This window comes from Capricornis sumatraensis, chromosome 13 (assembly GCF_032405125.1).
Source record: "Capricornis sumatraensis isolate serow.1 chromosome 13, serow.2, whole genome shotgun sequence".
Classification (NCBI taxonomy): domain Eukaryota; kingdom Metazoa; phylum Chordata; class Mammalia; order Artiodactyla; family Bovidae; genus Capricornis; species Capricornis sumatraensis.
The window spans coordinates 71,361,151-71,388,664 of record NC_091081.1 but is presented as its reverse complement, the minus strand read 5'-3'; the positions used below and the strand labels follow the sequence as shown (position 1 = coordinate 71,388,664).

At 37.4% G+C, this 27,514-nt stretch overlaps 1 protein-coding gene across 1 annotated transcript in view; it reads right to left on the bottom strand.

Annotated features, from left to right (window-relative positions):
• ADGB (androglobin) overlaps positions 1-27,514 on the bottom strand; it is a 184,515-nt gene that overhangs the window by 100,759 nt on the left and 56,242 nt on the right. Inside the window, exons 8-12 of the mRNA XM_068985429.1 lie at positions 23,504-23,733; positions 18,885-19,025; positions 16,570-16,664; positions 8,649-8,823; positions 5,454-5,544 (exon numbers count right to left, since the gene is read on the bottom strand). Of these exons, the coding sequence (XP_068841530.1) occupies positions 5,454-5,544; positions 8,649-8,823; positions 16,570-16,664; positions 18,885-19,025; positions 23,504-23,733 (732 nt within the window). The remainder of the gene's footprint in view (positions 1-5,453; positions 5,545-8,648; positions 8,824-16,569; positions 16,665-18,884; positions 19,026-23,503; positions 23,734-27,514) is intronic.

Below are 27,514 nucleotides of genomic sequence, written 5' to 3'. Positions count from 1 at the left end.
ATCTACGAGTTTGTTTATTTGCTTAGATGCCACAAAGAAGTGAGAATATATGGTATTTGTCTTCCTTGTCTGCCTAATTTCACTTGACACGATGTCCTAAAGATCTGTCTATATTGTCACAAGTAGCAAGATTTCCTTCTTTTTATAGTGACTGAATAATATCCCTTTAATGTTTTGTCAACAATAGAAAGTCCTGATTTTGTTCATTTTATCAATCTCCTTCTTCCACAACCAGTAGTATATATATTTTTTTGATTTGTGTTAAAAACATTTAATTGCTTTCTATACTACTGAAGCACTAGTCTCTGTCCGTCACTGCAATGCTGTAAAACTTTCCTGGAACACGGTTTATTTTAAAGCTATGGTGGTCATCTTTGTTGATGATCAGAACACACAGGAATCTTACATTTGGAATTGACTTAATTGAGTATCAGAGCAATGTATCAGTGAAATAGGAGTCAAAATTTTAATTATGGGTGTGTGATATTTACAGTAGCTAGCCAAGTACACTGTATTTTCTTTCAGGTTATTACTGACATGACCCTCAAATCAACACTGCCAAAGCTAGAAGTTTATGGGTACAATATGACAGCATCACTGATTCAATGAACATGAACTTGGGCAAACTCTGGGAGATGGTGAGGGACAGGGAGGCCGGGTGTGCTGCACTCCATGAGGCTGCAGAGTTGCACACGACTTAGCAACTGGACAATAACAACAGAAATAGATTTGTTAATAGTACAAATATTTTAGGTATGTGTGTTTCAAAGATAAAATTAATTTTCATGTATATAGAACTTCCTTTACTTTTGGATTTTTCCTTGCTGCTGCTGCTGCTAAGTCGCTTCAGTTGTGTCCGACTCTGTGTGACCCCATAGATGGCAGCCTACCAGGCTTCTCTGTCCCTGGGATTCTCCAGGCAAGAATACTGGAGTGGGTTGCCATTGCCTTCTGTTTGGTAAAACTTGCTTTACCTCGTTTTAGTTTTTGTCTCAGATTTACCTGAAACTGCCACTAGAGGGTAGCACAAACACTTGTGAAGCTCTGATTCTTGCAGACAAGGCCAGGAGCCAGGAACAGGCGAACCAGGCATATGGTTGCTACAACGACAATGTTTCAAGGAAAAGTGTGTAGCAGTCACACTTCAGGGCTCATCAAAAACAAACCAACCGACTGGCTTTCTGAGAACTCTGACTATCTAGCAGTCAGGTAGGATGAAATGCCATTCACACATGTTTTTGCTTTTGTCTAGGCCAGTTACAATGGATATACAAGGAAATCCCTAACAGGTTCAAGCAGTGAATATGTTAACTGAATCCAATCAAGTGTTGAAGTCACCTAGACCCAGGTTACAGAATTTCATCCACCTTAATTAGGTAAAAAAACTGAAAGGAGGAATAAGAAAATCAAATAAGGGAGTCATGGGAAGTTCAGGTTGTGAAACCAACCGTTTGTGGTCCCTCTTAGCATAGAGATTCTAGACATCAATGTGTGACACTTTGAATACTGAAAAACTTAGTCCTGGTGGTCTGCAACTCTGGTTCATACAATCCACAAAATATTTGAGAAGTATGCAATCTCAGTGAGCTAATAGATAATCAAAAACTATTTGGAACGATAAAATTATCATAGTGGGTAACACTAACTATAAAATTAAGTAGAAAAATTACAAGGTTTACTATTTTTATGTTTAAGAAAATTCTGTCTCTACATGGTATTTTGTGTTTGCAACAGATGAAAAAAATGTAGCATGTTACATAATCTAACAAATTAGGCCATAAAATATAGCTTTATATTTAATTTTAGGCTTATAATGAAGTTACGGAGGCTTCCCTGGTGGCTCAGTGGTAAAGAATCTGCCTGCAATGCAGGAGACTCAGGTTCGATCCCTGGGTCGGGAAGGTCCTCTGGAGAAGGAAATGGCTACCCACTCCAGTATTCTTACCTGGAGAATCCCATGGACAGAGGAGCATGGTGGGCTACAGTCCAAGGGATTGCAAACGGTCGTATACGAATGAGAGTTATGGGTATGACAGAATTTTTGGTTTGTAAAATCTAATAGTTCAGTTCAGTCGTTCAGTCGTGTCCGACTTTTTGTGACCCCATGGACCGCAGCACGCCAGGCCTCCCTGTCCATCACCAACTCCTGGAGTTTATCCAAACTCATGTCCATTAAGTCAGTGATGCCATCCAACCATCTCATTTTCTGTGGTCCCCTTTCCTCCTGCCTTCATCTTTCCCAGCATCAGGGTCTTTTCAAATGAGTCAGCTCTTTGTATCAGGTGGCCAAAGGATTGGAGTTTCAGCTTCAGCATCAGTCCTCAATGAACACCCAGGACTGAGCTCCTTTAGGATGGACTGGTTGGATCTCCTTGCAGTCCAAGGGACTCTCAAGAGTCTTCTCCAACACCACAGTTCAAAAGCATCAATACTTTTGCATAGGAAAAACCATGGTTCCCCAGAAACATCATTTTGATTATTTGAATTTTTAATGATGATTTATATAATTGGTAAGGGATGTCCCTGGTGGTTCAGACAGTAAGGAATCTGCCTGCAATAAGGGAGACCTGGGTTCAATCCCTGGTTTGGGAAGATTTCCTAGAAAAGGGAATGGCAACCCACTCCAGTATTCTTTCTTGGAGAATTCCGTGAACAGAGGGGCCTGGCAGACTATAGCCCTTAGAGTCGCAAAGAGTCAAATATGACTGAGTGACTAACATTTTCTTCTTTCTCGTATAATTGGTAAGAGTTTATTTATTATTCTTTTTGGCTTTTAAAGTACATAAAGAAAATCAAATATGCCACTGTTGTAATGCAATTTAAAATGTTTAAATAAATTCAGCTAACTTTTAAAACTTATTTAAGATTTGTATAGAAATTAATAATTTATTTATATGATTTTTTACAGGTTAAAATGAAACTTTGAGGAAAACTAGATTTGCAAATATATAACAGAACAAATCTTTTAAACCAAGGTAGCAGCAAATTGATTTTCCTGTGTATAAGATTCCCATGGCTAACTATGTCTGCTTTGCAGCCTAGCAGTCTCTCCTCACCCGTTTTTCACTGTTTAATCGTTGATGGCACAGAACTGCAGGAGCCTTAAAAGTAAGATATTTCAATAATATTCCTAATATTTTCAACTTAACTAGAATCCAAAAATTGTAGATTGACTGGCTATGATGCAAACAGGCTCTGGAAGTAGGAAAGTACAGTGAATAGACTTCTGATCTAAATTCTGACTGCTTTTATTCATCAGTTTATACTCTTAGCATGGATTTTAATATATCCAAGGGAAGGATAAACCATACCTAGTGGTAATTGTATTCATGACATATATAAGCCTATTATATATATATAAGCCATTCAAAAATTTTAATGATTTAAACAATTAGAATAAAGTACACACATCATAAATGTAAAACCTGATGAAAACCTACCAAGTGAACACGGCCATATCACCATTATTCAGATCAAGAGGTATTTATCAGGCCCCACAAATCCTGCCCTTGCCCATCACAGCCAACACTCCTCCCCGTGGGTAACTTCCCGACTATTGAGTTCCAGCACCATATATTGCTTTTATTAAAAAAAAATCTGTATTAGTAAAATAATTAAAAATAAACCGTATACATTTTGTACCAGATTTCTTTGGTCTAATATTTTTGTGACATTTATCCATGCTGATTTTTGTTGCAGTATTTCTTTCACTTTATATCTATATATTATCATGTTATCAGTCTTAGGTTTTACTGTGATATCCAGCTGCAGTTTTCTCTGCATTTATATTATGTGACTTTTCTTAGAAATTCCTGAATCTTGATTTAGTTTTTTAACTTTTTGGAAAATTTTCCCATTATATTTTTATTTCATGATTATTCCCCAAACTCTATCCTGTACTTCTAAGGACCCATATACAAGTATGTTGATCTTTATCAACTTGTCTTATAAGTCATTTACTGTACTTTCCCTCATTTTTTTTGTTTTTTTTTAGTCTCTGAACATCAGTCTGGATGTTGTCTTTTGACCTGTTTTTCATTTTTCTAACTTGTCTTTTTCTTGTTTTACCTAATCTGTGATTAAGCACATCCATTGAATTCTATATATCAGTTATTTTGTCTTCCTTGGCTCTAGAATCCCATTTTGTAAACCATTTTACATATTATTACTATTGAATATTATTTATTTTTATTTTTTACAACTTTATTGCGGGATTATTGAAAGATAGTTAACTGCACAAAAAATAAATTTGATAATCTTTGATATATGTACATATCCATGTGTTAGTTATCAATTGCTTCATAACAAATCACCACACTTTTAATGGTAAAATCATATCACCCACTGCTCCTTTTCATTTCTGCTGTCTGTAGACTTCATTCTCACCACGATGAACTTCCCAGGTGGCACTAGTGATACAGAATCTGCTTGCCAATTTAGAAGATGCAAGAGATGCAGACTCAATCCCTGGGTGGAGAAGAGCCCCTGGAGTAGGAAGTGGCAACCTGCTCCAGCTCCAGTGTTCTTGCCTGGAAAATTCCATGGACAGAGGAGCCTGGCAGGCTACAGTCCACAGGTTCACAAAGAGTCAGACACAACTGAGTGACTGAGCACATAGACATGAACTTGTTAAAAACATGAGATCCAGGATCACAGGTTTTATTTCTATCCCTACTGTCACACTCAAATATTAGTAAATTTGGATTCTTCCTTCCCTTCTTTCTTTTTCTTCTTCATTGTCTTTGCTGTTATATTTAGTTAGCTCTTTTTGTTTGTTTGTTTCCTTCTAAGAGTGACGGACTTCATCTCCCAGGTATTTATGACAATCATTTGATCTTGTGATTTAATTTACCAGATAATAAAGAGATGACTCATTTGAAAAGACCCTGATGCTGGGAAAGATTGAGGGCAGGAGGAGAAGGGGACGACAGAGAATGAGATGGTTGGATGGCATCACTGACTCAATGGACACGGGTTTGGGTGAACTCTGGGAGTTGGTGATGGGCAGGGAGGCCTGGCGTGCTGTGGTTCACGGGGTTGCAAAGAGTCAGACACAACTGAGCGAGTGAACTGAACTGAATCAAAAACATTTCCCAATGCTAACTTTTAAAGTAAAACAATACTGTAAAGTAATTAACCTCCAATTAAAATAAATAAATTTATATTAAAAAAATAAAGTAAAACAAAATACTGTGTCTCAGTATTTGGCTTCTCAGACAGAAGCCAAAGCTGTAAAACCTGACATATTTAGGCCTTATTTTAACCAATTCAAAATTTATCTTAAATGTTTATTACTGTGAAACAGAACCTACATTTTTGTTTTCTTATAATCACTGCATTTACACAAACTTAAATATATTTGCCACCAAACCATACATTTTTAACTACACAAATCACAAAATACTTTATCTGTTAACAAGAGGTATTCATGGGAAAGACTGTTAAATACTTACGTTTCTGTTGGAATTGTAAATGGAGTCATTCTATAATTCAAAAATGGACTTGAAATCTCAAGAAATTGGTCAGGCTTCTTTATTACTATTTCTAAAAAGAGAAAGGCAGTGTTCTACACTTGTTAAAAGAAATATTCCAAGATTATACCTGGAATTTAACATTTAATGCAATACTGATTAGATTATCCATTTACTCAGCAAATTTCAGTAGACTTAAATAGAAATGTATGTGATACATAAAGTTTCGTACTAAAAAGGCTTTATAGATCCTGCCAATGTGAGATTTCTTTAGTCTTCCTTCAGTTGCTTTCCAGATTTACAACATGAAACAATGAAATCTCAGGGGAGAAAGTCAGTCACGTCTTCTAGAGTTATTACTGTATTTGGCATTCGCTGCTTTTTCAAGTACAAGAAAGACTCTATAAAAGTCTTTTACTAAAAAATGTTTTCTTTTAGTTAACCTCTAACAACACAATTGCTCAAGACATGAAAAAAAAAGTGGGCTAAATACATGAAGTTAGTAGTAGGAAGAACAGAAAATGTAACAAGTAAAGGTCAGAAGTAGAAAAGAAAGCAATAGGCCAAGAAATTCGTTATGGGTATTCCTAAAGGTGTCTGAAGATGACAAAGAAGTAACTTCTCAATAGACAAGGCACACGGCCCATGCACAAATATGGTGAACAGTAAATTAAACATTAGGCATGATTATCTTAACAAAAGCTCCTATAGCAGTGGAAAAGATGCCCACAGGATGAAAAGAAGTGAGAATATGACACAGTGCATTTGACTTTTCTGTGCTTCTTCTGTGATCATCTCTAAATTGATCTCTTTCTCTGTTTCCTGTTATTTTCACTTGAAATACTAAACCCAGTGGAGAGAAGACAGCGATGTGGTAAGCCTCGAAGTGGAAGACCTCAGTTCTGGAATCCCATCAAGCCTGAGGTTTTCTTCCACAGCTTACAACAGAGACACAGAGTTATACAACAGTCAGTAGCAAAATCAGAAAATAGCTGTAATATTTTTCAGCTATTTAAAATGTTAAAAAATATTTAATATTTTTCCTTTCCTTCCTCTATTTCTGATATTCTGAAAGAACTGTTTTAAGTGTGCCTCTATGCAGTTAGGGTTTCCCAGGTGGCTCAGTGGTAAAGAATCCGCCTGCCATTGGAGGAGCTGCAGGAGACAGTTTCGATCCCTGAGTCAAGAAAATCCCCTGGAGGAGAAATTGGCAACTCACTCCAGTATTCTTGTCGGGAAACTCCCGTGGACAGAGAAGCCTGGCGGGCTACAGTCCATGGGGTCACAAAGAGGAAGGCACAACTGAGCACAACCACCTTCGCATTTAATTAAAATATAGCTTTTAATTAAATTAAAATATACCAAGATTTTTCTCTCAAGCATCATGTGAATTCTGATCTTTGGAAAAACGAAAGTGGACAGGAAGGAAAGAGGGAGGGAGGAAAGTTGGAAAGTTCCTGGAATCAAAATCAACAGTTGGCACTGGAGTGGCATCAACAGCCTGTTGCAGAAACTCAAGGAATGTAAGGAAATAACTGAAATAATGAAGCAGGTGGGAGAGAGGCAGACAAGGTTAGTAAAAAAAATAAATAAATAAAAATAAACTGACCGTTTCTCCTTTACATCTAAGCCAGATATTTCTTTAATCTTTGTTCTTTTCTGGCAAGGATAAAACATGTTATGCTAGAAAATTTTTGCCGCCAGCTGTACTGGTTGTATCAATGTAGGCAGAAAGCAAATGTGAGGAAAATTACATGGTTAACAGTTGTTATTTATATCTTAAAAACATGTAAATTATGGTTGGACGTAGGAGGCAAGGAACAGGTAAATACTCCAATCTCTGTGGCTATTGTAGTTTTAGGATCCTGAGTACCACTGTACCAGTGGTACCGTAAGTACCACTGAGACTTATGTATTACTCTGTGGCTGAGATATAGTTCTTTTGTCCCATGCACTGAAGGATCAGCAGTACTTGAATTGATCGCAGGAACACAGCAAGGACCATCATTAAGAGTATAAGATGTGGTTCATGGGACCAACCACTTAAAGCTTATTTATATGCTTCTTAGGGATGCCTTTAGTAAACTGGCACTAGGTATGTTCACTGTGGCTTTGTCTTCATTGTTCATTCAAGGACAGGCCTAATGTAATAACCTCTAGAATGTGATGACCTGTTACTGGATCAATACAATTAGAAGATAATGAGGTACTAGAAAAGAAAAAGGAAGAAAATGAGAAAGCAAGGAAAAGAACACAAAGATAACAAAAAAGATAATTTAAGCTTTTTGGAATAGGAAATATACACACACACACACACACACACACCTATAAACCACAGCACTCCAATTCTTTATCATCGTTCATTAAAAGCTGCAAGTGTAAATTAGCTGCGGAAAGGCCATATGTTTACTTTGAATCAACATAAACAAACTGAGCTATTCTGTTAGGCCATAATTTTTTAATTTTTAGTTTTTGTTTTCTAATCCCCTCTGCTCATGATATTTCATTTATGGTCTTGCTCAACTCTTCTCTTGCCATGTTGGTCTCTCTTCCATTCAAACATGGTGCTCACAGAAGGAGTGTAAATGAAGACATAGAGAAATGATTAAAGGAATAAAAAATTAGACTTCGATTATAAGGAATTCAGAAATAAAAGACAAGAATAAGAACCAGGTGGGAACAGACTCCTTAGCATATTCTCAGCCTGTGTGAACCTGTGTATTTCCATGTACAATTGCTGTTCATTGGCTACACGACGATATTGACAGGAGCCACCCCAGGCAGAAGTCGTACTCCTATAGCAGTTTCAAATAGAATTCAGTCAATTAAAGATGATGTCCTACTGGGCACCACAGAATGATCCCCATGTTTGAAATCCACACCAGTGGGTTAACATATATGCTATTTATGTGCTCCAAACTACTTTTCTATCACAGTTATAATCATAGTGCCATCACCCAAAGAATGGCCTGTATTTATCTGGTCAGTTTAGATGTGAAAACCAAACTAATCAGAGTCTGAGATGTGCAGAAGTCATCCTTTCAGACATAAAATTAGATGAAGGCTTTAAGTGTAATGTTGGATTGCTTTTTTGATATATCTCTCCCATTACAAATAGAACTATTAAAACTTCATAGAGAGAAATGTTGATTGATTTTTGGACAATATGAACCATACCTTGAGCTTCATCTGTTATAACAGCTTCTTTTTTTTGACGAAAGAGTTTCCAGGGAGGTACAGGAGGTGGTTTTGGCGGTGCTATAAGGGGGCAGGATCTAGTTCTTGTGACCAGCACAGGATGGCTACAGATATGGGAAAGCCCATATTCTCGAAGCTTCTCAGCAGAATCAGCCTAAAAAGTGGAAGGCAGGGTTATAAGGATTTTTGTATCTGCTTTATGCATTTAAGATAACACTTTTCATCATTATAGAAATATTATCACCACTATTCTAGAGAGAGAGATATAGTGGTAATATTTCTGCATCCTTTAGCATAAGCACTAGGGCCTCCCTGGAAGCTCAGATGGTAGAGAATCTGCCTGCAATGCAGGAGATCCAGCTTTGATCCCTGGGTCAGGAAGGTGCCCTGGAGAAGGAAATGGCAACCCACTCCAGAATTCTTGCCTGGAGAATCCCATGGACAGAGGAGCCTTGTGGGTTACAGTCCATGGGGTTGCAAAGAATCCGACATGACTAAGTTACTAACACACACACATAGTGTAAGCGCAATTACTCTCTGTATTTCTTTCAGTCTTTTAGGGTATGTGGGGCTCCCTTTCTTTATTTACAAAATGAGGGACTAGAGCTAGAAGTCACTTTTCAGTTGTAAGATTTTAAGATTCTATGACATCACAAAAGTCTCAGAATATCAGTTTTGGTCCAAAATTAATCAACTATTATTTTTGTTGGGCTTCCCTGGAGTCTCAGATGGTAAAGAATCTGCCTGCAGTGTAGGAGATCCAGGTTTGATCCCTGGGTGGGGAAGATCCCCTGGAGAAGGGAAAGGCTACCCATTCCAGTATTCTTGCCTGGAAAACTCTATAGACAGAGGAGCCTGGTGGGCTGAACAGTCCATATGGGGTCACAAAGAGTTGGACACAACTGAGCTACTAACACTTTCTTTAAAGGTTAAAGATTTGATACAAGTACTTAACATATAAAGTCTTTGTCAGTTTTTCTTTTTTTTTAAGCACCAGCAATTGCTCGATAGTTTTCAAAAAACCCCACTGCCCTTAGTGTGTTGGGTCCGTGAGGTAAGCAGTTGCCTTGTCTACAGTTTATGTCCTCAGGCTTCCCTACACAAAATCCCCATGATCACTCCTGACAAAGGAGGCATTCACAGAAGGGCAGATGGTCCAGGCAAATCCAAATCAAGTCATTGGAAGAAATTCAAGTCATTGTAGAAATTCAGCTACTGACTGATGGCTGAAAGACGCCACAAGAAATCAAAAGGTATGTGAAGGTTAAAGTAACATACCCTGTAGTCAAATTCTGATATTATGGTCTAAACGCTGACACATTTAAAATAAAATAAAACATTAACTGCATTAGAGTCAGTTTTGCCAATAACTGTTTTTCTTCCTAGTGGTTTTATATCATTGATTTCTATGCAAATAGCAATGTTTGAAAATGAAAATTTACAAAGTAGTAATTTGAATTAGGATCAGAAGCTCACCTGCTAGCCTATTGGAAATTACTGCCTCAGCTAGAACATGTATTTTTAAGTTCTGCTACTGCTGCTAAGTTGCTGCAGTTGTGTCCGACTCTGTGCGACCCCATAGACGACAGCCCACCAGGCTCCCCCGTCCCTGGGATTCTCCAGGCAAGAACACTGGAGTGGGTTGCCATTTCCTTCTCCAGTGCATGAAAGTGAAAAGTGAAAGTGAAGTCGCTCAGTCGTGTGCGACTCTTAGCGACCCCATGGACTGCAGCCTACCAGGCTCCTCTGTCCATGGGATTTTCCAGGCAAGAGTACTGGAGTGGGGTGCCATTTCCTTTTCCTTATTAAGTTCAGTAGAGTCATTTAAAAGCTTTATGAATATATGGAATAAAGAGAAAAGTCGCTTCAATGTTTTAAATTTTTTTTTAAAGCACTAATTTAAGGAGAGGAAATGGTCATGCCCCTTTTATCCTATCTATATGTTGGCAATTCATTGAAAAAGTTCAGAAACCTCTGAAATTATGCTTTCATAATTCAAGGTCAACTCCTTGCGAGCCTTTGAACTGTAGCCTGGCAGCCTCCTTTGTCCATTGAATTTCCCAGGCAAGAATACTGGAGTTGGTTGCCATTTTCCCCCTCCAGGGGATCTTCCTGACCCAAGGATTGAACTGGCATCTCTTGTATCTCCTGCATTGCAGGCAGATTCTTTACCCACTAAGCCACTGGGAAAGCCCTAAGTAGTATTTATAAGTTGAATAATTTCTGAATAGTTCATACATTTGCTCTATATATCTCAGTTCCTTCTTATAATTGCAATCAAAATTGTAATCCACTTGCTTTCTCTTTTGAACAGTGGAACACCAGAAAACAAAACTATTCAAGGCATTCAGAAGATGTAAGAAATAGTATTAGATAATTATGTATGGTATTTTCATCTATTTTATTATTTAAATAATTCACAAAAGTATTAGCTTGATGTGGAAAGGATGTGGAAAAGACTCTGATGCTGGGAGGGGTTGGGGGCAGGAGGAGAAGGGGACGACAGAGAATGAGATGGCTGGATGGCATCACTGACTCAATGGACGTGAGTCTGAGTGAACTCTGGGAGTTGGTGATGGACAGGGAGGCCTGGCGTGCTGCGATTCATGGGGTCGCAAAGAGTCGGACACGACTGAGTGACTGAACTGAACTGGACTGAAAGTATGTAAGCCAGTTTCTCATACTTCACTTTATTTCCAACATACTACACAATACTTCTGAATAAGGTAAAGTAATGCTTAATAATTGTCATAGTTTGATATTGAGAAACTTCGTTCAAGGGTTCCAGATTTCCTTATATTAGAATTAGGGACAGAGAGTAATTTAAAATAGTGAAACATTCTAGTGAAATACTTAATAGGCCTCTTCAGGAAATATTTTTGAATAATTCATGTTTTTGTTGTTGTTTAATGACTAAGTAGTATCTGGCTTTTTGCAACCCCATGGACTGTAATCTGCCAGGTTCCTCTGTCCATGGGATTTTCCAGGCAAGAGTACTGGAATGGGTTGCCATTTCCTTTTCCAGGGGAATCTTCCTGACCCAGGGATTGAACCCGCATCTCCTGTACTGCCAGGCAGATTCTTTACCACTGAGTCCCCAAGGAAGCCCAAGTGTAAGACAAACCAGAAGTTTCCTTGCCCATAACACCCTTTCACTCCCTTACTCAGTCCCCCTCAGATAGTCTAAAAGTAAGGGTTTGAGAAGGAAGAGGAGGCTTTTTTAGAACTCCCAGTGAACCCATTTAAATAAAAAGGAAATAATGAATAAACAAATAAAACTAAAATTTAGAAGACCCAGAAGTAACAAGATGGGGGGATAAGGTAGAGTAATTTGTGAAACAGTTTCTTTCCATGTTTTGCTTTGTTTTCTTGCATTCTTTACCAATTCCTCACATAAAGGTAAAGTGTTGATTTTATTTTACATGTTGGTCTTCTTGTCTTTGGGGCTAGAATTTTTTGCTATGTACTCCATTTAATAAAATTCCATTAGAAAGAATTTTCTTCTGTAGATTTGTCTTCAAAACATGATATCATCTTTATATTCTGATCTCCACCAAGAGACCCTGCTTATCCTAATAGGTAACGTAAAAGAAACAGCAGGAGACTGTAATGTTGGAGGCAGTTCATTACAGCTTGGAAGCTCATCTCATTACTGTTACAGACACTGGGCCAATTCCTGAACCACTGGACCCTGTAAGACATTTCAACCCCCACAGTGAGGATTTATAACACTCTGCATGTCCAGGCTCCCCCCCACACCTCAGACTGCCTCTAAAACTTCTCCTTTTGCAGTCTGTTCAAACTCCAGTAGTCCCTGGAACCCAGTGGGTTATCCTCCGCCTCCAAACTTTGCAACATAAGCTTCCTTCTGCTTTACGCATACGCTTTTCCCTACTTTCCAGGCTAACTTTAAAGCCACTGCTTCAACAATTTTCTTTTTTTTCCTTTGGGAAGACTTCCCTCAGTTCAGTTCACTTGCTCAGTTGTGTCTGACTCTGCAACCCCATGGACTGCAGCACACCAGGCTTCCTTGTCCATCACCAACTTCGGGAGCTTGCTCAAACCCGTGTCCATAGAGTCTGTGATGTCATCCATCCATCTCATCCTCTGTTGTCCCCCTCTCCTCCTGCCTTCAATCTTTCCCAGCATCAGGGTCTTTTCCAGTGAGTCAGTTCTTCGCATCAGGTGGCCAAAGGACTGGAGTTTCAGTGTCAGCATCAGTCCTTCCGATGAATATTCAGGGTTGTTTTCCTTTAGGATTGATTGGTTTGATCTCCTTGCAGTCTTCTCCAACACCACAGTTCAAAAGCATCAATTCTTTGGTGCTCAGCTTTCTTTATGATCCACCTCTCACATCCATACATGACTACTGGAAAAATGATAGCTTTGACTAGACGAACGTTTGTCAACAAAGTAACGTCTCTGCTTTTTAATATGTTGCCTAGGTTTGTCATAGCTTTTCTTCCAAGGAGCAAACGATTTATAATTTCATGGCTGCAGTCACCACCTGCAGTGATTTCCCTAGTCACCCACTAGACAGAAAGATGTGTCCCTGCTATGTGTTCCATATACATTTTTTCACTCCTTCATTAATTCATTTATTTGGTTACTCAGTCAATGCACTTTATTTAAATGCTACATCTACCATATTCCAAGCAACTTCTATTATGCTAATATTCTAACTTTATTACTGCTTGCTTGCCTGCTTTTCTCATCAACTCTAAACTTTGTGGGGAAAGTCCTTATTAATCATGCTCAACATGGTGTCTTCCTCAGATTCCAGCTAGCTGTTTAGCAAAGAATAATTAATTAACATCTGTTGAATTAATGAATAAACATGTGCTTTTTTGGGGGGGCTTTTAAATTAAAAAAATTTTGTTTACCGGTTTTTCAGTCAGAAAGACAAAAGTTCAAGTAAATCTTTATGTGCCTTCTTTTTTGTGTAATTATGATGTCAATCTTATCTTTTTGTGTTTTAATTTTAAAAAGTATTTAAGTACTTCCCATGGAACACTCCGCAAAGCATGGCTCATGGTCTTTTGCAGTCCGCAGTATTAGAGCGTTTAATATCTCTGGAATAGCTAAGGCAATGGCCAATATCATGTAGTAAGATTAAGAAAAAATAAAATCAGGGCTGATGCAGCCATCCTAAAAAGAGACTTAAGTTGAGGGGGGACCCTGAGAAGCACACTTGAATTTAGCCATGACTAAACTTGAATAACTTTTAAATAAAAACAGAAGAACTGCCCTTTTCTCTATATTCATAATAGCACATTTTGTCCTATTGTCTTGACAATATTACCCTTCTTACATTGCAGACTTTTGCAGTAAGGAATGTTTCCTATCTAAAAAAGGGAAGGAGAAAGTGGAGGCAGGAAGAAGGAAAGAAAAGGAAGAAGAAATGATAACATTTAAGCTCCTTGGTCAAATCACCCAGAAGGCAAATATAAGTGCAATAATCATACAATTGGTGTATTTACATTTCAACCAAATTTCCATTCAATTTTTAAATAGTAAGCTGTTTCTAATTAATCAGATTATTTATTACTGTTTTCTTATACTGTAATGTAATGATTTCAGTCAATTCAGTCGCTCAGTTGTGTCCGACTCTTTGTGACCCCATGAATCGCAGCACGCCAGGCCTCCCTGTCCATCACCAACTCCCGGAGTTCACACGATTTCAGACACATGGAATTCTAGCAATAAAGTGTTGGATGTTTAAAATTCCCCCTAGAGGGTTAGGGATCAAAACAAATGCAATAAGATGTTTGTCTAAATAGATTGAAGAGTAATTTAGTGAGCTTTACCCTTTAAAAGGGAAGGAGAAAAGAATGATTTTTTATGTCCAAAACCCAAAAATAACATAAAAATTATGGCAAATCCACACATCTCATGTAACTATTAAATATTATGTTGTCAAATGTTTAACATCACAGGAAAATGTTAGTGATACAGTGTCAAGTGAAAAAGCTCATTTCAAAACAGAAAGTAAAATAGAATTTCCCTGAGTAAAAAGTTTATACACATATACATGTAGGAAATATGCAGAGAAGAAAAAAAAAATAAAGCAAAGTACATAGGCCAAAATGTTAACAGTGCCTATGACTAAGCATTTATATTACAAATATTTAAATTTTAAACCCCTTTGTCCATATTTTCTAAATTTTCTATAAGTTGTTAACTTTCTAAGAAAAGAGCAATTAACATTTTTGTGTGTATTATTTTAAGGCATTCATAGCAGTGGTTTACTAGATATGAATTCATTTAATTTGTCTTAGGTTAAGAAAGTATGTTTATAGAAAAGTGATGTACTGTTACTTAGACATGATTTACACAATTCTCACTGAAACACATGATTTGATGCCCTTTGTTTACAATGAAGAGAACTGATAAACTATATAAAACTACATCTTTTTTTTTTTTCTTTTAGATTAAACTATTGCAATCATCTGGGCTTCCCCAGTAGCTCAGCTGGTAAAGAATCTGCCTGCATTGTGGGAGACCTGGGTTGGATCCCTGGGTTGGGAAGATCCCCTGGAAAAGGCCATGGCAACCCACCCCAGTATTCTTCCCTGGAAAAGCCCCATGGACAGAGAAGCCTGGTGGGCTATAGTCCATGGGGTTGGTCTCAGAATGGGACACAACTGAGGGACTAAGCACAGAACAGCATTAAGAAAACTTTGCCTGTACTGAGTCCCTGTACCGAAGTGTTTAATTACAGAGACAAGACTGAAATTCAAGAATAAAATTGTAATTGAATAATGGTATATTTTCTACTTTCATTGTTGCAAAAGGGTGTTGACAAACTTTGGAAAATTCCTAAAGAGATGGGAGTATCAGACCACCTTACCTGTCTCCAGAGAAATCTGTATGAAGGTCAAGAAGCAACACTTAGAACTGGACATGGAACAACAGACTGGTTCAAGATTGGGAAACGAGTAGACAAGGCTATCTACTGTCACCCTGTTTATTTAACTTATATGAGAGTACGTCATGCAAAATGCCAGGCTGGATGAATCACAAGCTGAAATCAAGATTGCTGGGAGAAATTTCAACAACCTCATATATGCAGATGATACTATTCTAATGGCAGAAAGCGAAGAGGGGCTCCTTGATGAGGGTGAAAGAGGAGAGTGAAAAATCTGACTTGAATCTCAACACTTAAAACTAAAGATCATGGCATCTGGTCCCATCACTTCATGACAAATAGAATGGGAAAAAGTGGGAGCAGGGACAGATTTTCCTTTTTTGGCCACCAAAATCACTGCAGACTGTGACTGTGGCCATGAAATTAAAAAATGCTTGCTCGGTGGAAAGAAAGCTATGACAGATCTGGACAGTGTATTAAAAAGCAGAGACATCACTTTGCTGACAAAGGTGCATTATAGTCAAAACTATGTTTTTTCCTGTAATCATGTATGAATGTGAGAGGTGGACCATAAGGAAGGCTGAGTGCTGAAGAACCGATGCTTTTGGATTGTGGAGCTGGAGAAGACTCTTGAGAGTCCCTTGGACAGCAAGGAGATCAAACTAGTCAATCTTAAAGGAAATCAACCCTGAAAATTCATTGGATGGACTGATGCTGAAGCTGAAGCTCTAATACTTTGGCCACCTGATGTGAAGACCAATTAACTGCAAAGAACCTGATGCTGGGAAACACTGAAGGCAAAAGAAGGGGATAGCAGAGGATAAGATGATTGGATGGCATCTCAGACTCAATGGACATGAATGAGCAAACTCTAGGAGATAGTGGAGGACTGGCTTGCTTCATTCCATGGGGTTGCAAAGAGTCAGACATGACTTGGTAACGAAAAAAAAACAACACTTTTCTACAACAAAGGACCACAGACACACACAAACACCATAAATTATACCAAGTTTCTTGGCCTTGAGTGCTTACCATCTTCTCTAATAAAAATATCTTCTTTTCAAACAAATAGAGAGGTGTGAAGGTTGCATATACTACCATCTGAGGGGACTGTATTGCTGAAGAACCTGTAAATCCAAACATATATTGTGTCATAGGAATTCTAGCCAAAATGGGTCTGGCAGGTCATGGTAGACCATTCAAATTTCTTAATGACCTTATCTTTGCTGATGAAAAATAGGTAAACGACTTGACATGCATTTAAAAAATGTTAACTCTCAAATGTACATCTATAGTATAGAATGTCTCATTAGTTTTACTTTCATAATAGTACCATATACTTCATTAAGGAATCATTTTATTTCAATGTAAAAAAGTTATTACATAAACTCACTCTGGCTATTAGCCTATGTAACTTAACTTTCATAGAATCTTTCATTTGAATTTAAAGAAGTTTGGGAGTTTCTATGTCATTTCAAGGAGAAAAAAAAAACACAAATTAATCCTCTCATGAGAAAGGGAAACTAAGAAGGTAACTTAGTTTGAAATGTATAATGCTTGTAGATTTGCTTCTGAGAATCAATATTTATTCCCTAATATCTCTGAAATTACTACATTTGATTCATGGTGTTTTTGTCCTTTAAAGATTCTGGTCAAAACAACAGAATTTATTTTCTTCTTGTTTTTATTTTTAATTGAAAAGTTTTGTTTTATTCCTTTAAAGTTTAAGCAGTTATATATAACTGCACTAAATAATGTTTATTGAAGAATAATATCTTTAAAGCCACATTACGTAAATTAGATGTGAGCCATAAGATGTGAAATATGCCAAACTTATAAAAATATGTTTTCACATTTAAAAAGAAAATTTGTATATGTACGGGAGCAAAATTTGTCATCCCAAAATGTATCTCCTTGGCATGAGGATTATTTTAGCCTGATGCTTTTTAAGAACTTACCACCCCTCATAACTGTCTAAAAGAATTTAAAGGCCTGGTCCAGGCAGAGTACTGTCACCAAAGAGACTATAAAGAATGTGGGCCAGGTGTGTTTGGGGGGCACTCAGCATGGCCTGGAGACCAGAGTCCTCTCTGTATTCCACTGTCTCTGCCTGGCAGAGCAAATATTTGTTTTGTAAACATTTGTTTTCCCAACTCCAGTGAATTGTTTTCCTCCCATTTGAAGTCACAACCCCTACCCCCTTTCTCCTTCTCTCACATGGTAGATAAGCCTCAATCACCTAACATCTCTTTGGGTCTTATTTTTCTTATAAGGTCCCATACGTAGTAATACATAATGATTATCATTTTTTTCTTCTGTGAATATGCCTCATATCAATTTGATTCTTATACCAGCTAGAAGAACCTGGAGAGACTAGAGGGAAATTTTTTCCTTCTCCAATACATATTTTTCATGGAGCAGAGATCTGAACCCAGGCAATTTTAGTCCACAGTCCAAACTTTGAACTACATACTGTTTCTTGAGGTTGACCTTAACTATGAGTTTGGTAGAGAAAAAGGCATTATTACCTTCATTTTTACAAAGAAATTCAAGAAACGGTTTTGCAATCTCACAAATATAAATAATTTTCAGTAAATTGGGGGATGTTATGTCATCAACTATCAAAAAAGATTACTTAAGATATCAATATAAGAAAAAAATGTTTAATATGAAATTAAAAATACAAAAAAATGACTAGTGTTTGTATTTTCTTTACCAAACCACCAAATATCTTTCTGCAAAAATGCAAAGCCATAGCTATGAAGCTGTTCTCACAAAAAAAAACACAGCAATGTATTCAGAAAGAAGACAAAATGAAAAAAAATGATAAAGCATAATACTGGGCGTAAATGGACATGTTTTCATGTAAAGAGGAGTGAACTGAGAATTATGCATTCTGGAAGCACCAAGATAGATGACTCAATGTTAGGACTATAAAGTTTTTTAGAAAAGATTTTATATATACATATATATATAGAACCTATATAGAAGAGGACATATACTAATATATATCAATATCTAATCTAATATTTCTGTAAATATACTTATATTTTATAATGTAAACTAAGTTATATACACTATAATAATATATATTAGTATGTATCTTCATTCATGTAAACACTTTTGTGACTGTTGTACCATAAGTACTTTGATAATTTTGGCTTCTGTCTCATATGTAAGATCTTGCTTCATTATGCACAACCATCTGAGAGCTTAACAATTATGGGCAACTCTGAAAAGCTCATTTAGATATATCTGAACAGGAAATATATTTCTGTGCTCCAATGTTCTCCAGCATTTTAGGAAATGTGTACAATAACTATTATTCTAGGAGACTGAGAGCTTACATTCTGACAGAGACTGTAGAGAATATTGTACATCTGATGAGGGTCTTGAACCATGTATTGACCATTTGAATTTTTCCTTTTCTCTTTCCTTCTCTCCATCTTTGCTCCTCTTCTTTCCAAGGTCTTTTGCATCTGCTTTGTCTGACATGTTAAAAAATACAATAAAATCCTTTAACTACAAAATCTCAGTCTATATTGCTTACTCAATTAGTGTTGAAAAAGAAAGCTAAAACAATAGTATTATTTAAGTGTAAAAAGAAAAATAACCACAAACTTCCCCAAACACTACTCACCTCGAATTAGTAACATCAAAACAAAACAAAAAGCTTTGAAAATCGACATATATTGTGAAAGACATGTCATTAATGACTACAAATAATTTTACGCTAAATGTAATCAGGTGAATATAATTTATCTGTATAAAATCATAGTGTCAGGCTAGGCTTATTTTGAAAAGAAAAAAAAATCAAGAAAAAATGTATTTAAAGTTGAGTCCTAAATGTGGAGCCCTCTTAGATTTTCTTTATTTGGGGTCTGCATTTCAAGAAATTCAGCTTTCTTCCTCTAGAATATCTTCTGGTGGAGACTGGCCACCAACCAACATCCACAGCAACATCTTATTGTCAACAAGATGTGCATAGTAAACCCAGTACCCAGAACCATCTGCCACTTGAATTTCCATCCATATTTATATTTCTGTCAAACATGTTTTCCTTCACCTTAAAAAATCCCCTGAGATTTTTTATTTCCTAATAAATCCCTTCCAGTTCTAAAACAGAAATTTCAGATTTCTGCCATTCATTCTTTTGTCATTTGCTAAATCTATAATCAGTATTGATCAGGTTGTGTTTTAAAAAATTTGTATATATCAAAAAACTATAATATTAACATCATGTGCTGTTTCTCAGCCTCTAAAATAAAACTATCTTGGCTTCTAGCTTTATAGTAGATTTAACATCTATGTTAGATACAAAGGCAAAGATAACTATAAGTGTAGGATGAAAATTTAATTTGGAAACAAGTATAAAAATAGACAATCAGAATTTTATTTTGTGGTTTTGACCTAAAACTAGTTACAGGTAATAATATATGACTTCATGTATGATTTTTAAAATAGGCTTCCCTGGTGGCTCTGACAGTAAAGAATCTGCCTGCAATACAAGATGCCTGGGTTTAATCCTGAGTCCAGAAGAGCCCCTGGAGAAGGGAATGGCAACCCATTCCAGCATTCTTGCCTGGGAAATCCCATAGACAGGGGAGCCTGGTGAGCTACAGTCCACGGGGTTGCAAAGAGTCAGAGACAACTGAGAGACTAATACTTTCACTTTCACTAAACGCCTATTCAAAACCCGTAACTTAAAATAATATATAATAAAATCTGTAAATAGGAAAAACACACTACGTCACATAGAAATTTGGAAAGTATGCAAAAATGTGTACCAAAATGTGTTTTTGCCAATACATGAATAAATTTATTGTTCCCCTGTTGTTTCATTTCACCCATCTGGCCAACCCCTCTGAATACAATTAGCAGCTGAGTCCTACGTCCTACTGGAGACAATCTTCCTCTAGTTCTGCAAGCTTCTGCCCTATTTTAAATAATCATGATCTGTATCATAAAATCTAACAGAGAAATTTGAACTCCCATCATATTTCAACTCTCAGCACTATCTGGAACAGACAATCTCTCCGATTCTTGAAACATTCTTTTCCTTTGATTTTCAACAGTGACCTGCTCTGCTGATCTTCCTATTTTCCTGGCCATTCTTTAACCTTGTTTGCCAGCTCGTTATTTTGTACCAGCTCTCAGATATTTAGCTTCTTTCAGGCTTAGTCTTAAGGTTCCTAATCTTCTCACTCTACACCATCTCATTGGGAATATCATTCATCATTTAATATAGCATGCGTTTGTCAATGATTCCCAAGGGTATATCAACAGCCTGGAACTCCTGACATGAAAAGTACACTTGATTTCTTAAAGGCACCTCAAATTCAGTATGCTCTAAATCATTTTGTGATCTCTCCTCATAAAGCCATTCCTTTTTTTCATTACCCATTAAACATACTACCATCTATCCAGTTATGCAAGTAAGAATTCTACAAATTATCTTTGCCACATCCTACTATTTTTTACTTCATAAGTATCTCTCAATAATTTACTGTATCTGCTTCTCCACTGTGAGAATCCTATTAACCTACTCCAAGCGACTGTCATCTCTAACATGAGCTGATACAACAGTCATCAAATTGTTTTTTTCTGTGGCTTCTCATGCCACTGACCTTCCACCTCCACCTGCCTTCCAAATTATTTTTTTTCCAGAGAACCAGACTATCCTTTTCAAAATGTGAAATCGATCATGATTCAACTCTAAACTCTTTATTAGCTGTCAACGGCTCTTTGGTAAAGATCAAATATCTTAGCATGACCTAGAAGTTTTGATATGATCACTCTCCTACCTACTTCTTCAGGTTCTTTTTAAGCCACTTTCTTCCTCACATCCTCTCTTCCAGCTGAGAACATCTACCAGGTCTTCCAAGTCACTGTCATTTCTGCTGCTGCCTCATAATATTTATATAAGCTCTCTCTTCTACCTAGAATTCTCTTCCCTCCACAGTCCATCATCTTCCCCCAGATATCCTTCTAATTTTTGTGAACACAGCTCAAAATTCCTTAAGGAATTCTTCCCTGGTGCCCCAGACTAGGTCTCCCATGTGAATGACTTATAGTTTCCTGTATTTCCCTTCAAGACTCATGTCTTAGTATGTATTTATGATTTTTAAAATTAATGTCAGTCCTTCTCACATTACCTAAGCTCTAAGAGGTGAGATCCACATCTGATTTTGTTCAGGTTACTGCTAATTCCTGGAACACGTTATGGGTATTCTCAGCAAGTAGTACATTGATCTTTGTGACTCCATGGACTGTAGCCTGCCAGGCTCCTCTGTCCATGAAATTCTCTAGGCAAGAATACTGGAGTGGTTTGCCACTGCCTTCTCCAGGGGATATTTCTGACCCAGGGTTTGAACCCAAGTCTCCAGCATTGCAGGCAGACCTTTACCGACTGAGCCACCAGGGAAGCCCAGGAACATTGAATGAACGGTTAATTGGATGGATGGATGCTGCTGCTGTTAAGTTGCTGCTGCTGTTGCTGCTGCTGCTGCTAAGTTGCTTCAGTCGTGTCCAACTCTGTGAGACCCCATAGACGACAGCCCACCAGGCTCCGCCGTCCCTGGGATTCTCCAGGCAAGAACACTGGAGTGGCTTCTCATTTCCTTCTCCAATGCATGAAAGTGAAAAGTGAAAGTGAAGTCACTGAGTAGTGTCCAACTCCCAGCGACCCCATGGACTGCAGCCTACCAGGCTCCTCCGCCCATGGGATTTTCCAGGCAAGAGTACTGGAGTGGGGTGCCATTGCCTTCTCCGTGTTAAGTTGCTAAGTCATGTCAAACTCTTAGCAACCCCATGAACTGCAGCCCACCAGGCTCCTCTGTCCATGGGATTTCCTAGGCAAGAATACTGGAATGAGTTGCCATTTCCTTCTTTGGGTGATCTTCCCAACCCGATTGACACAGGTTCTATCTTCCCAGGGATTGAACCTGTGTCTTCTGCATTACAAGTGGATTCTTTACCACTGACCTGCCTGGGAAACCCAGATAGATGGAGGATAGACAGATGTTAATTTGTGATACACGAGAAAGAGATTCCAGGTTCAAATTAATTTAGGATACACTGGGTAAAACAAATTTAACCTGGCTATTTTTTCATTTTTGCTTTCTTTTATAAACTAATGCACATTAGATTATTTTAAGAGGGATCTATGATGGGGCAGATATCACACATACTTAATTTTTTTTGCTTATCTTTGAGGAACATTTACAGTAGTTATTTCAGGGCAGTATATGATTGGAAATGCTGATGTGCAAGATCTAAATAAGAACAAAACATCAATATCTTATAAAGCATAAATATCTGAAAGACCATTAGAGATGTTATCACAGTTATACAAAAAATTTAGTATTTTCTAGTATATTCAACTCTACTTGCAAGCATTATTGTTCATATGTACGGCTATATGAAATATTTTAGAAAGCATAAAATGACCACTTATTAAATATATTTCTCACTTTAAGAGAAACACTTCTACACTTTGTAAAATAACTTCAAAAATATAATTTCTAGATTTTAACTTTCACCTTATAATAAACAACCTGCAAATCACTGTCTCATCTGTGTCCATTTCACATTTTTTGAAATAGGACCACTTTTCAGGCTTGGTATTTTGGCCCATTCCACTCTACATATGACATATAAGAAAGATGTGTTTAATGAAGGGAAACTGAAAACTTAATGTCTTTTTCTCTATACTAATACTATATTAATTTAATATCATTAAAATATATAATTACCTTTGATTACAAGGAGAGCAAAATATAGTGAAATAATTAACATAAACACCACTGCAAGCTGTAATATCCAGGAAATAGAGAAATTTGAATGACTGTTTTCACAACACATAATAAATGACAATGCTTATAAACAGTCGTTAAATTCAGCAATGATTATAAAGCATTTACATACAATATTCATACTGAATAATATTGTGATATAATTATCTTACCCTTTAGAGCCCTTTCACTTTTCTCAGGCAATTTTAGTGCTGTTGTTGAATTTTCAGGCTTGAATTCCTTGCCATCTTTCACTTCTTTCCCATCCTTCACTTCTTTTCCTTGTTCTTTTAATTTGGCATCTATGTCAGTTATTTTGCTTTCAGAGCTGGACTCAGCTGACAGCTTAAACTCGGGCAATATTTCTCTCAAGAGCTCCCAAACTTTGTCCGTATATCCTGGGCTTAGGTGAAAAACAAAATTAATTTCCAAATTAAACTTTTTACTCCACATCAAGAAATTACTGATAGAAAAAACATGAACTTGCAATTTCACAAGACCGGTCAACAGTTACTCCACATTTTAATTAGAAACACCGTTATGTATTCATTCATTCAACAAGCATTGATTAAGTGCCTACTTTATGCTGGGCTTTGCTGATGCAAAGAGACCAAACACAGAGTTCCAGTTAAGATGGTGATATAGGAGGATTCTAAACTCACTCCTTCCTAGGGACACAGAAAATTTACAGCTACATATAGAACAGTTTTCTTGCACAGGGGGTGGTGGTGGGGCAACTAGCTGAGGAATTCCCACATATATGGCAAATGAGAATGGATAAGAGAGGCTGAGACACAGTCTTGCCATAAAACCCAGCCAGTGCAGTGACCCACAACTTGGAGAGAACTCACATTCTGAAGATTTTCCCTGAGGAGGCAAGGGTTTGCACCCTGCATCATCTGGCATTCCAACTTTTAAGACCTGCAGATCAGAGAGAAGTTCCCCAAACACAGTTTTGAAAGCCAGCAGGGATTGCATCCATGAGGCCCACAAGGTTATATAGCAAACTGAGAAAGTGAAAGTTTTAGTCATTCAGTCATGTCTGACTCTTTGTGACCCCATCAATTCTGGCCTGCCAGGCTCCTCTGTCCATAGGATTCTCCAGGCAAGAATACTGGAGTGAGTTTCCATTCCCTTCTCCAAGGGATGTTCCTGACCCAGGGCTCCAAACCAGGTCTCCTGCATTTCAGGCAGATTCTTTACTGTCTGAAACAGTTCTTAAAGGGCTTTCATGGACTCAGCAATCCCAAGGCCAGTGTATAGAAGAGCACTCAATAGGAGACTTTAATACCCCACTTTCTTCAATAAATAGATCTTCCAGACAGAAAAGCGATAAGAAAACATTGATCTTGTGAAAGTCGCTCAGTCGTGTCTGACTCTGCAACCCATAAACTGTAGCCTGCCAGTCTCCTATGTCCATGGAATTCTCCAGGCAAGAATACTGGAGTGGGTAACCTATCTCTTCTCCAGCGGATCTTCCCAACCCAGGCATCGAACCGGGTTCTCCTGCATGCAGGCGGACTCTTTACCAGCTGAGCTACCAGGGAATCTCATTGGTCTTGAAAAACACCTTAAATAAAATGGACTTAGACACATACAGAACATTCCATCCGAAAGCAGCAGAATACACATTTTTCTACATGGAGTATTCTCCAGAATAGATCATGTTAAGTCACAAAAAATATTTTAATGAATTCAAGAAGATTGAAATCATAGCACCCACCTTTTCCAACCACATCTTTTCTAGTATGAAACTAGAAATTAATTACAAGAAGAAAACTGGGAAATTCACAGCTATGTGGAGATTAAACATCATGCTACTGACCAACCAATGGGTCAGAGAAGAAACCAACAAAATGCTTTGAGAAAAAGAAAATGGAAGCACAACACAACACAAATACAACAGACGCAGCAACAGCACAACAGATATAACAAGACAAAAGTAATTCTAAGAGGTACATCACAAAATAAGATCTTAAAAACAACTACCTAACTTCACACCTTAAAGAACTAGAAAAGAAGAACAAACGAAGCCTAAAGTTAGCAGGAGGAAGGTAATAACAAATGTGGTGGTGCTGTCACTTCAGTCATGTCTGACTCTTTGAGACCCTATATGGACTGTAGCCCACCAAGCTCCTCTATCCACGGGATTCTCCAGGCGAGAGTATTGGAGTGGATTGCCATGCCCTCTTCCAGGGGATCTTCCCAAATAACAAATATCAGAGTGGAAATAAATGATTGAGAGACTAAAAAGATGATAGAAAAAATCAAAGAAACTAAGAGCTGGTTTTTTGAAAGGACAGACAAAACTGAAAAGCCCTTAACTAGACTCACCAACAAAACAACAAATAAATAAAATCAGAAATGAAACAGAGATATTGTACTTAATACACAAAATACAAAGAACCATTAAAGACTATGAGAAACAAATATGTAACAAATTGGACAACCTAAAAGAAATGGATAATTTCCTAGAAACATACCATTTACAAATACAAAGAAACAGAAAATCTGAACAGAGCAGGTTTTAATTTTAACTAATTCAAATTAAAATCTGAATGAATCAATAAAAAGATAATCCAACTAACAAATGGGCAGAGGATCTGAACAGACATATTTCCAAGGAAGATAAACCGATGGTCAACAGGTACAACAGAACATGCTGAACATCACCAAACATCAGGTAAAATGTAAGTCAAACCCACAATGAGTTACAACCTCACAGGCATACTAGTTATCATCAAAAAGACAAGAAATGACAAGCATTGGCAAGGATATGGAGCAAGAGGAACCCTTGTACACTGTTGGTAGGAACATAAGTTAATATAGCCAGTATGGAAAACAGTATGGAATTTCCTCAAAAAATTAAAAATAGAACTATCATATAGTCCCACAATTCCACTTCTGGGTGTTTATCCGTAGGAAATGAAAGCACTAACTCAAAAAAACAGAAGCTTGTCAAAAAGAACAATCTTATGTTCTCTGCAATGTTATTTACAATAGCCAAGATGTATGTGTCTATGGACGGATGAATGAATAAAGTGTAGTATTCATATGCACAATATAACATTGTTTAGCCATAAAAAGAGGAAAGAAATCTTGCCATTTGAAACAATGTGGATGGATTTTGAGGATATTAGTAGAGGTGGTTTAGTTGCTCAGTCATGTCTGACTCTTGCAACCCCATGGACTGTAGCCGGCCAGGCTCCTCTGTCCATGGGATTTCCCAGACAAGAATAATGGAGTTGTCATTTCCTTTTCTAGGGGATCTTTCTGAACCAGGAATAGAACGTGGGCCTCCTGCATTGCAGATGGATTCTTTACTGACTGAGCTACGAAGGAAGCCCCTTTACTAAGTGAAAAACATCAAAGAAAGACAAATACTGTATGATTTTTTTCACTTATATATGGAATCTGAAAACAAACACACTCATTGATATAGAGAATAGATTTTTGGTTGCCAGAGGCAAAGGGTGGCATTTGGGCAAAATAGTGAAGGTATTCCAAAAATACAAATTTCCAGTTATACAATAAATGAGTCAGAGCATTGTAATGCACAGCAGGGTAACTGTGGTTAATAATACAGTAGCGTATAGGTAGATCTTAAAAGTTTTCACCGCAAGAAAAAAAAAATTATAACCATGTGTGGTGATACCTGTTAACTAGATCTGTGCTGACCATTTCTCAATATATAAAAAACATTGAATTACTATGTTGTATGCATTCATGCTAAGTTGCTTCAGCTGTGTCCGACTCTGACCACATGGACTGCAGCCTGCCAGACTCCTCTGTCCATGGGGATTTCTCCAGGCAAGAATTATTGCAGATGGTGACTGCAGCCATGAAATTAAAAGAAGCTTTGCATCTTTGATTGCAAAAAAAGCTATGACAAACTTAGATAGCCTATTAAAAAGCAGAGAAAGATTTTCTTTTCTTGGGCACCAAAATCACTGCAGACTGTGACTGCAGCCATGAAATTAACAGAAGCTTGCTCCTTGGAAGAAAAGCTATGACAAACCTAGACAGCATATTCAAAAGCAGCGACATTACTTTGTCAACAAATGTCTGTCTAGTCAAAGCTATGGTTTTTCCAGTAGTCATGTATAGATGTGAGAGTTGGACCATAAAGAAAGCTGAGCACTGAAGAATTGATGCTTTTGAACTGTGATGTTGGAGAAGACTGC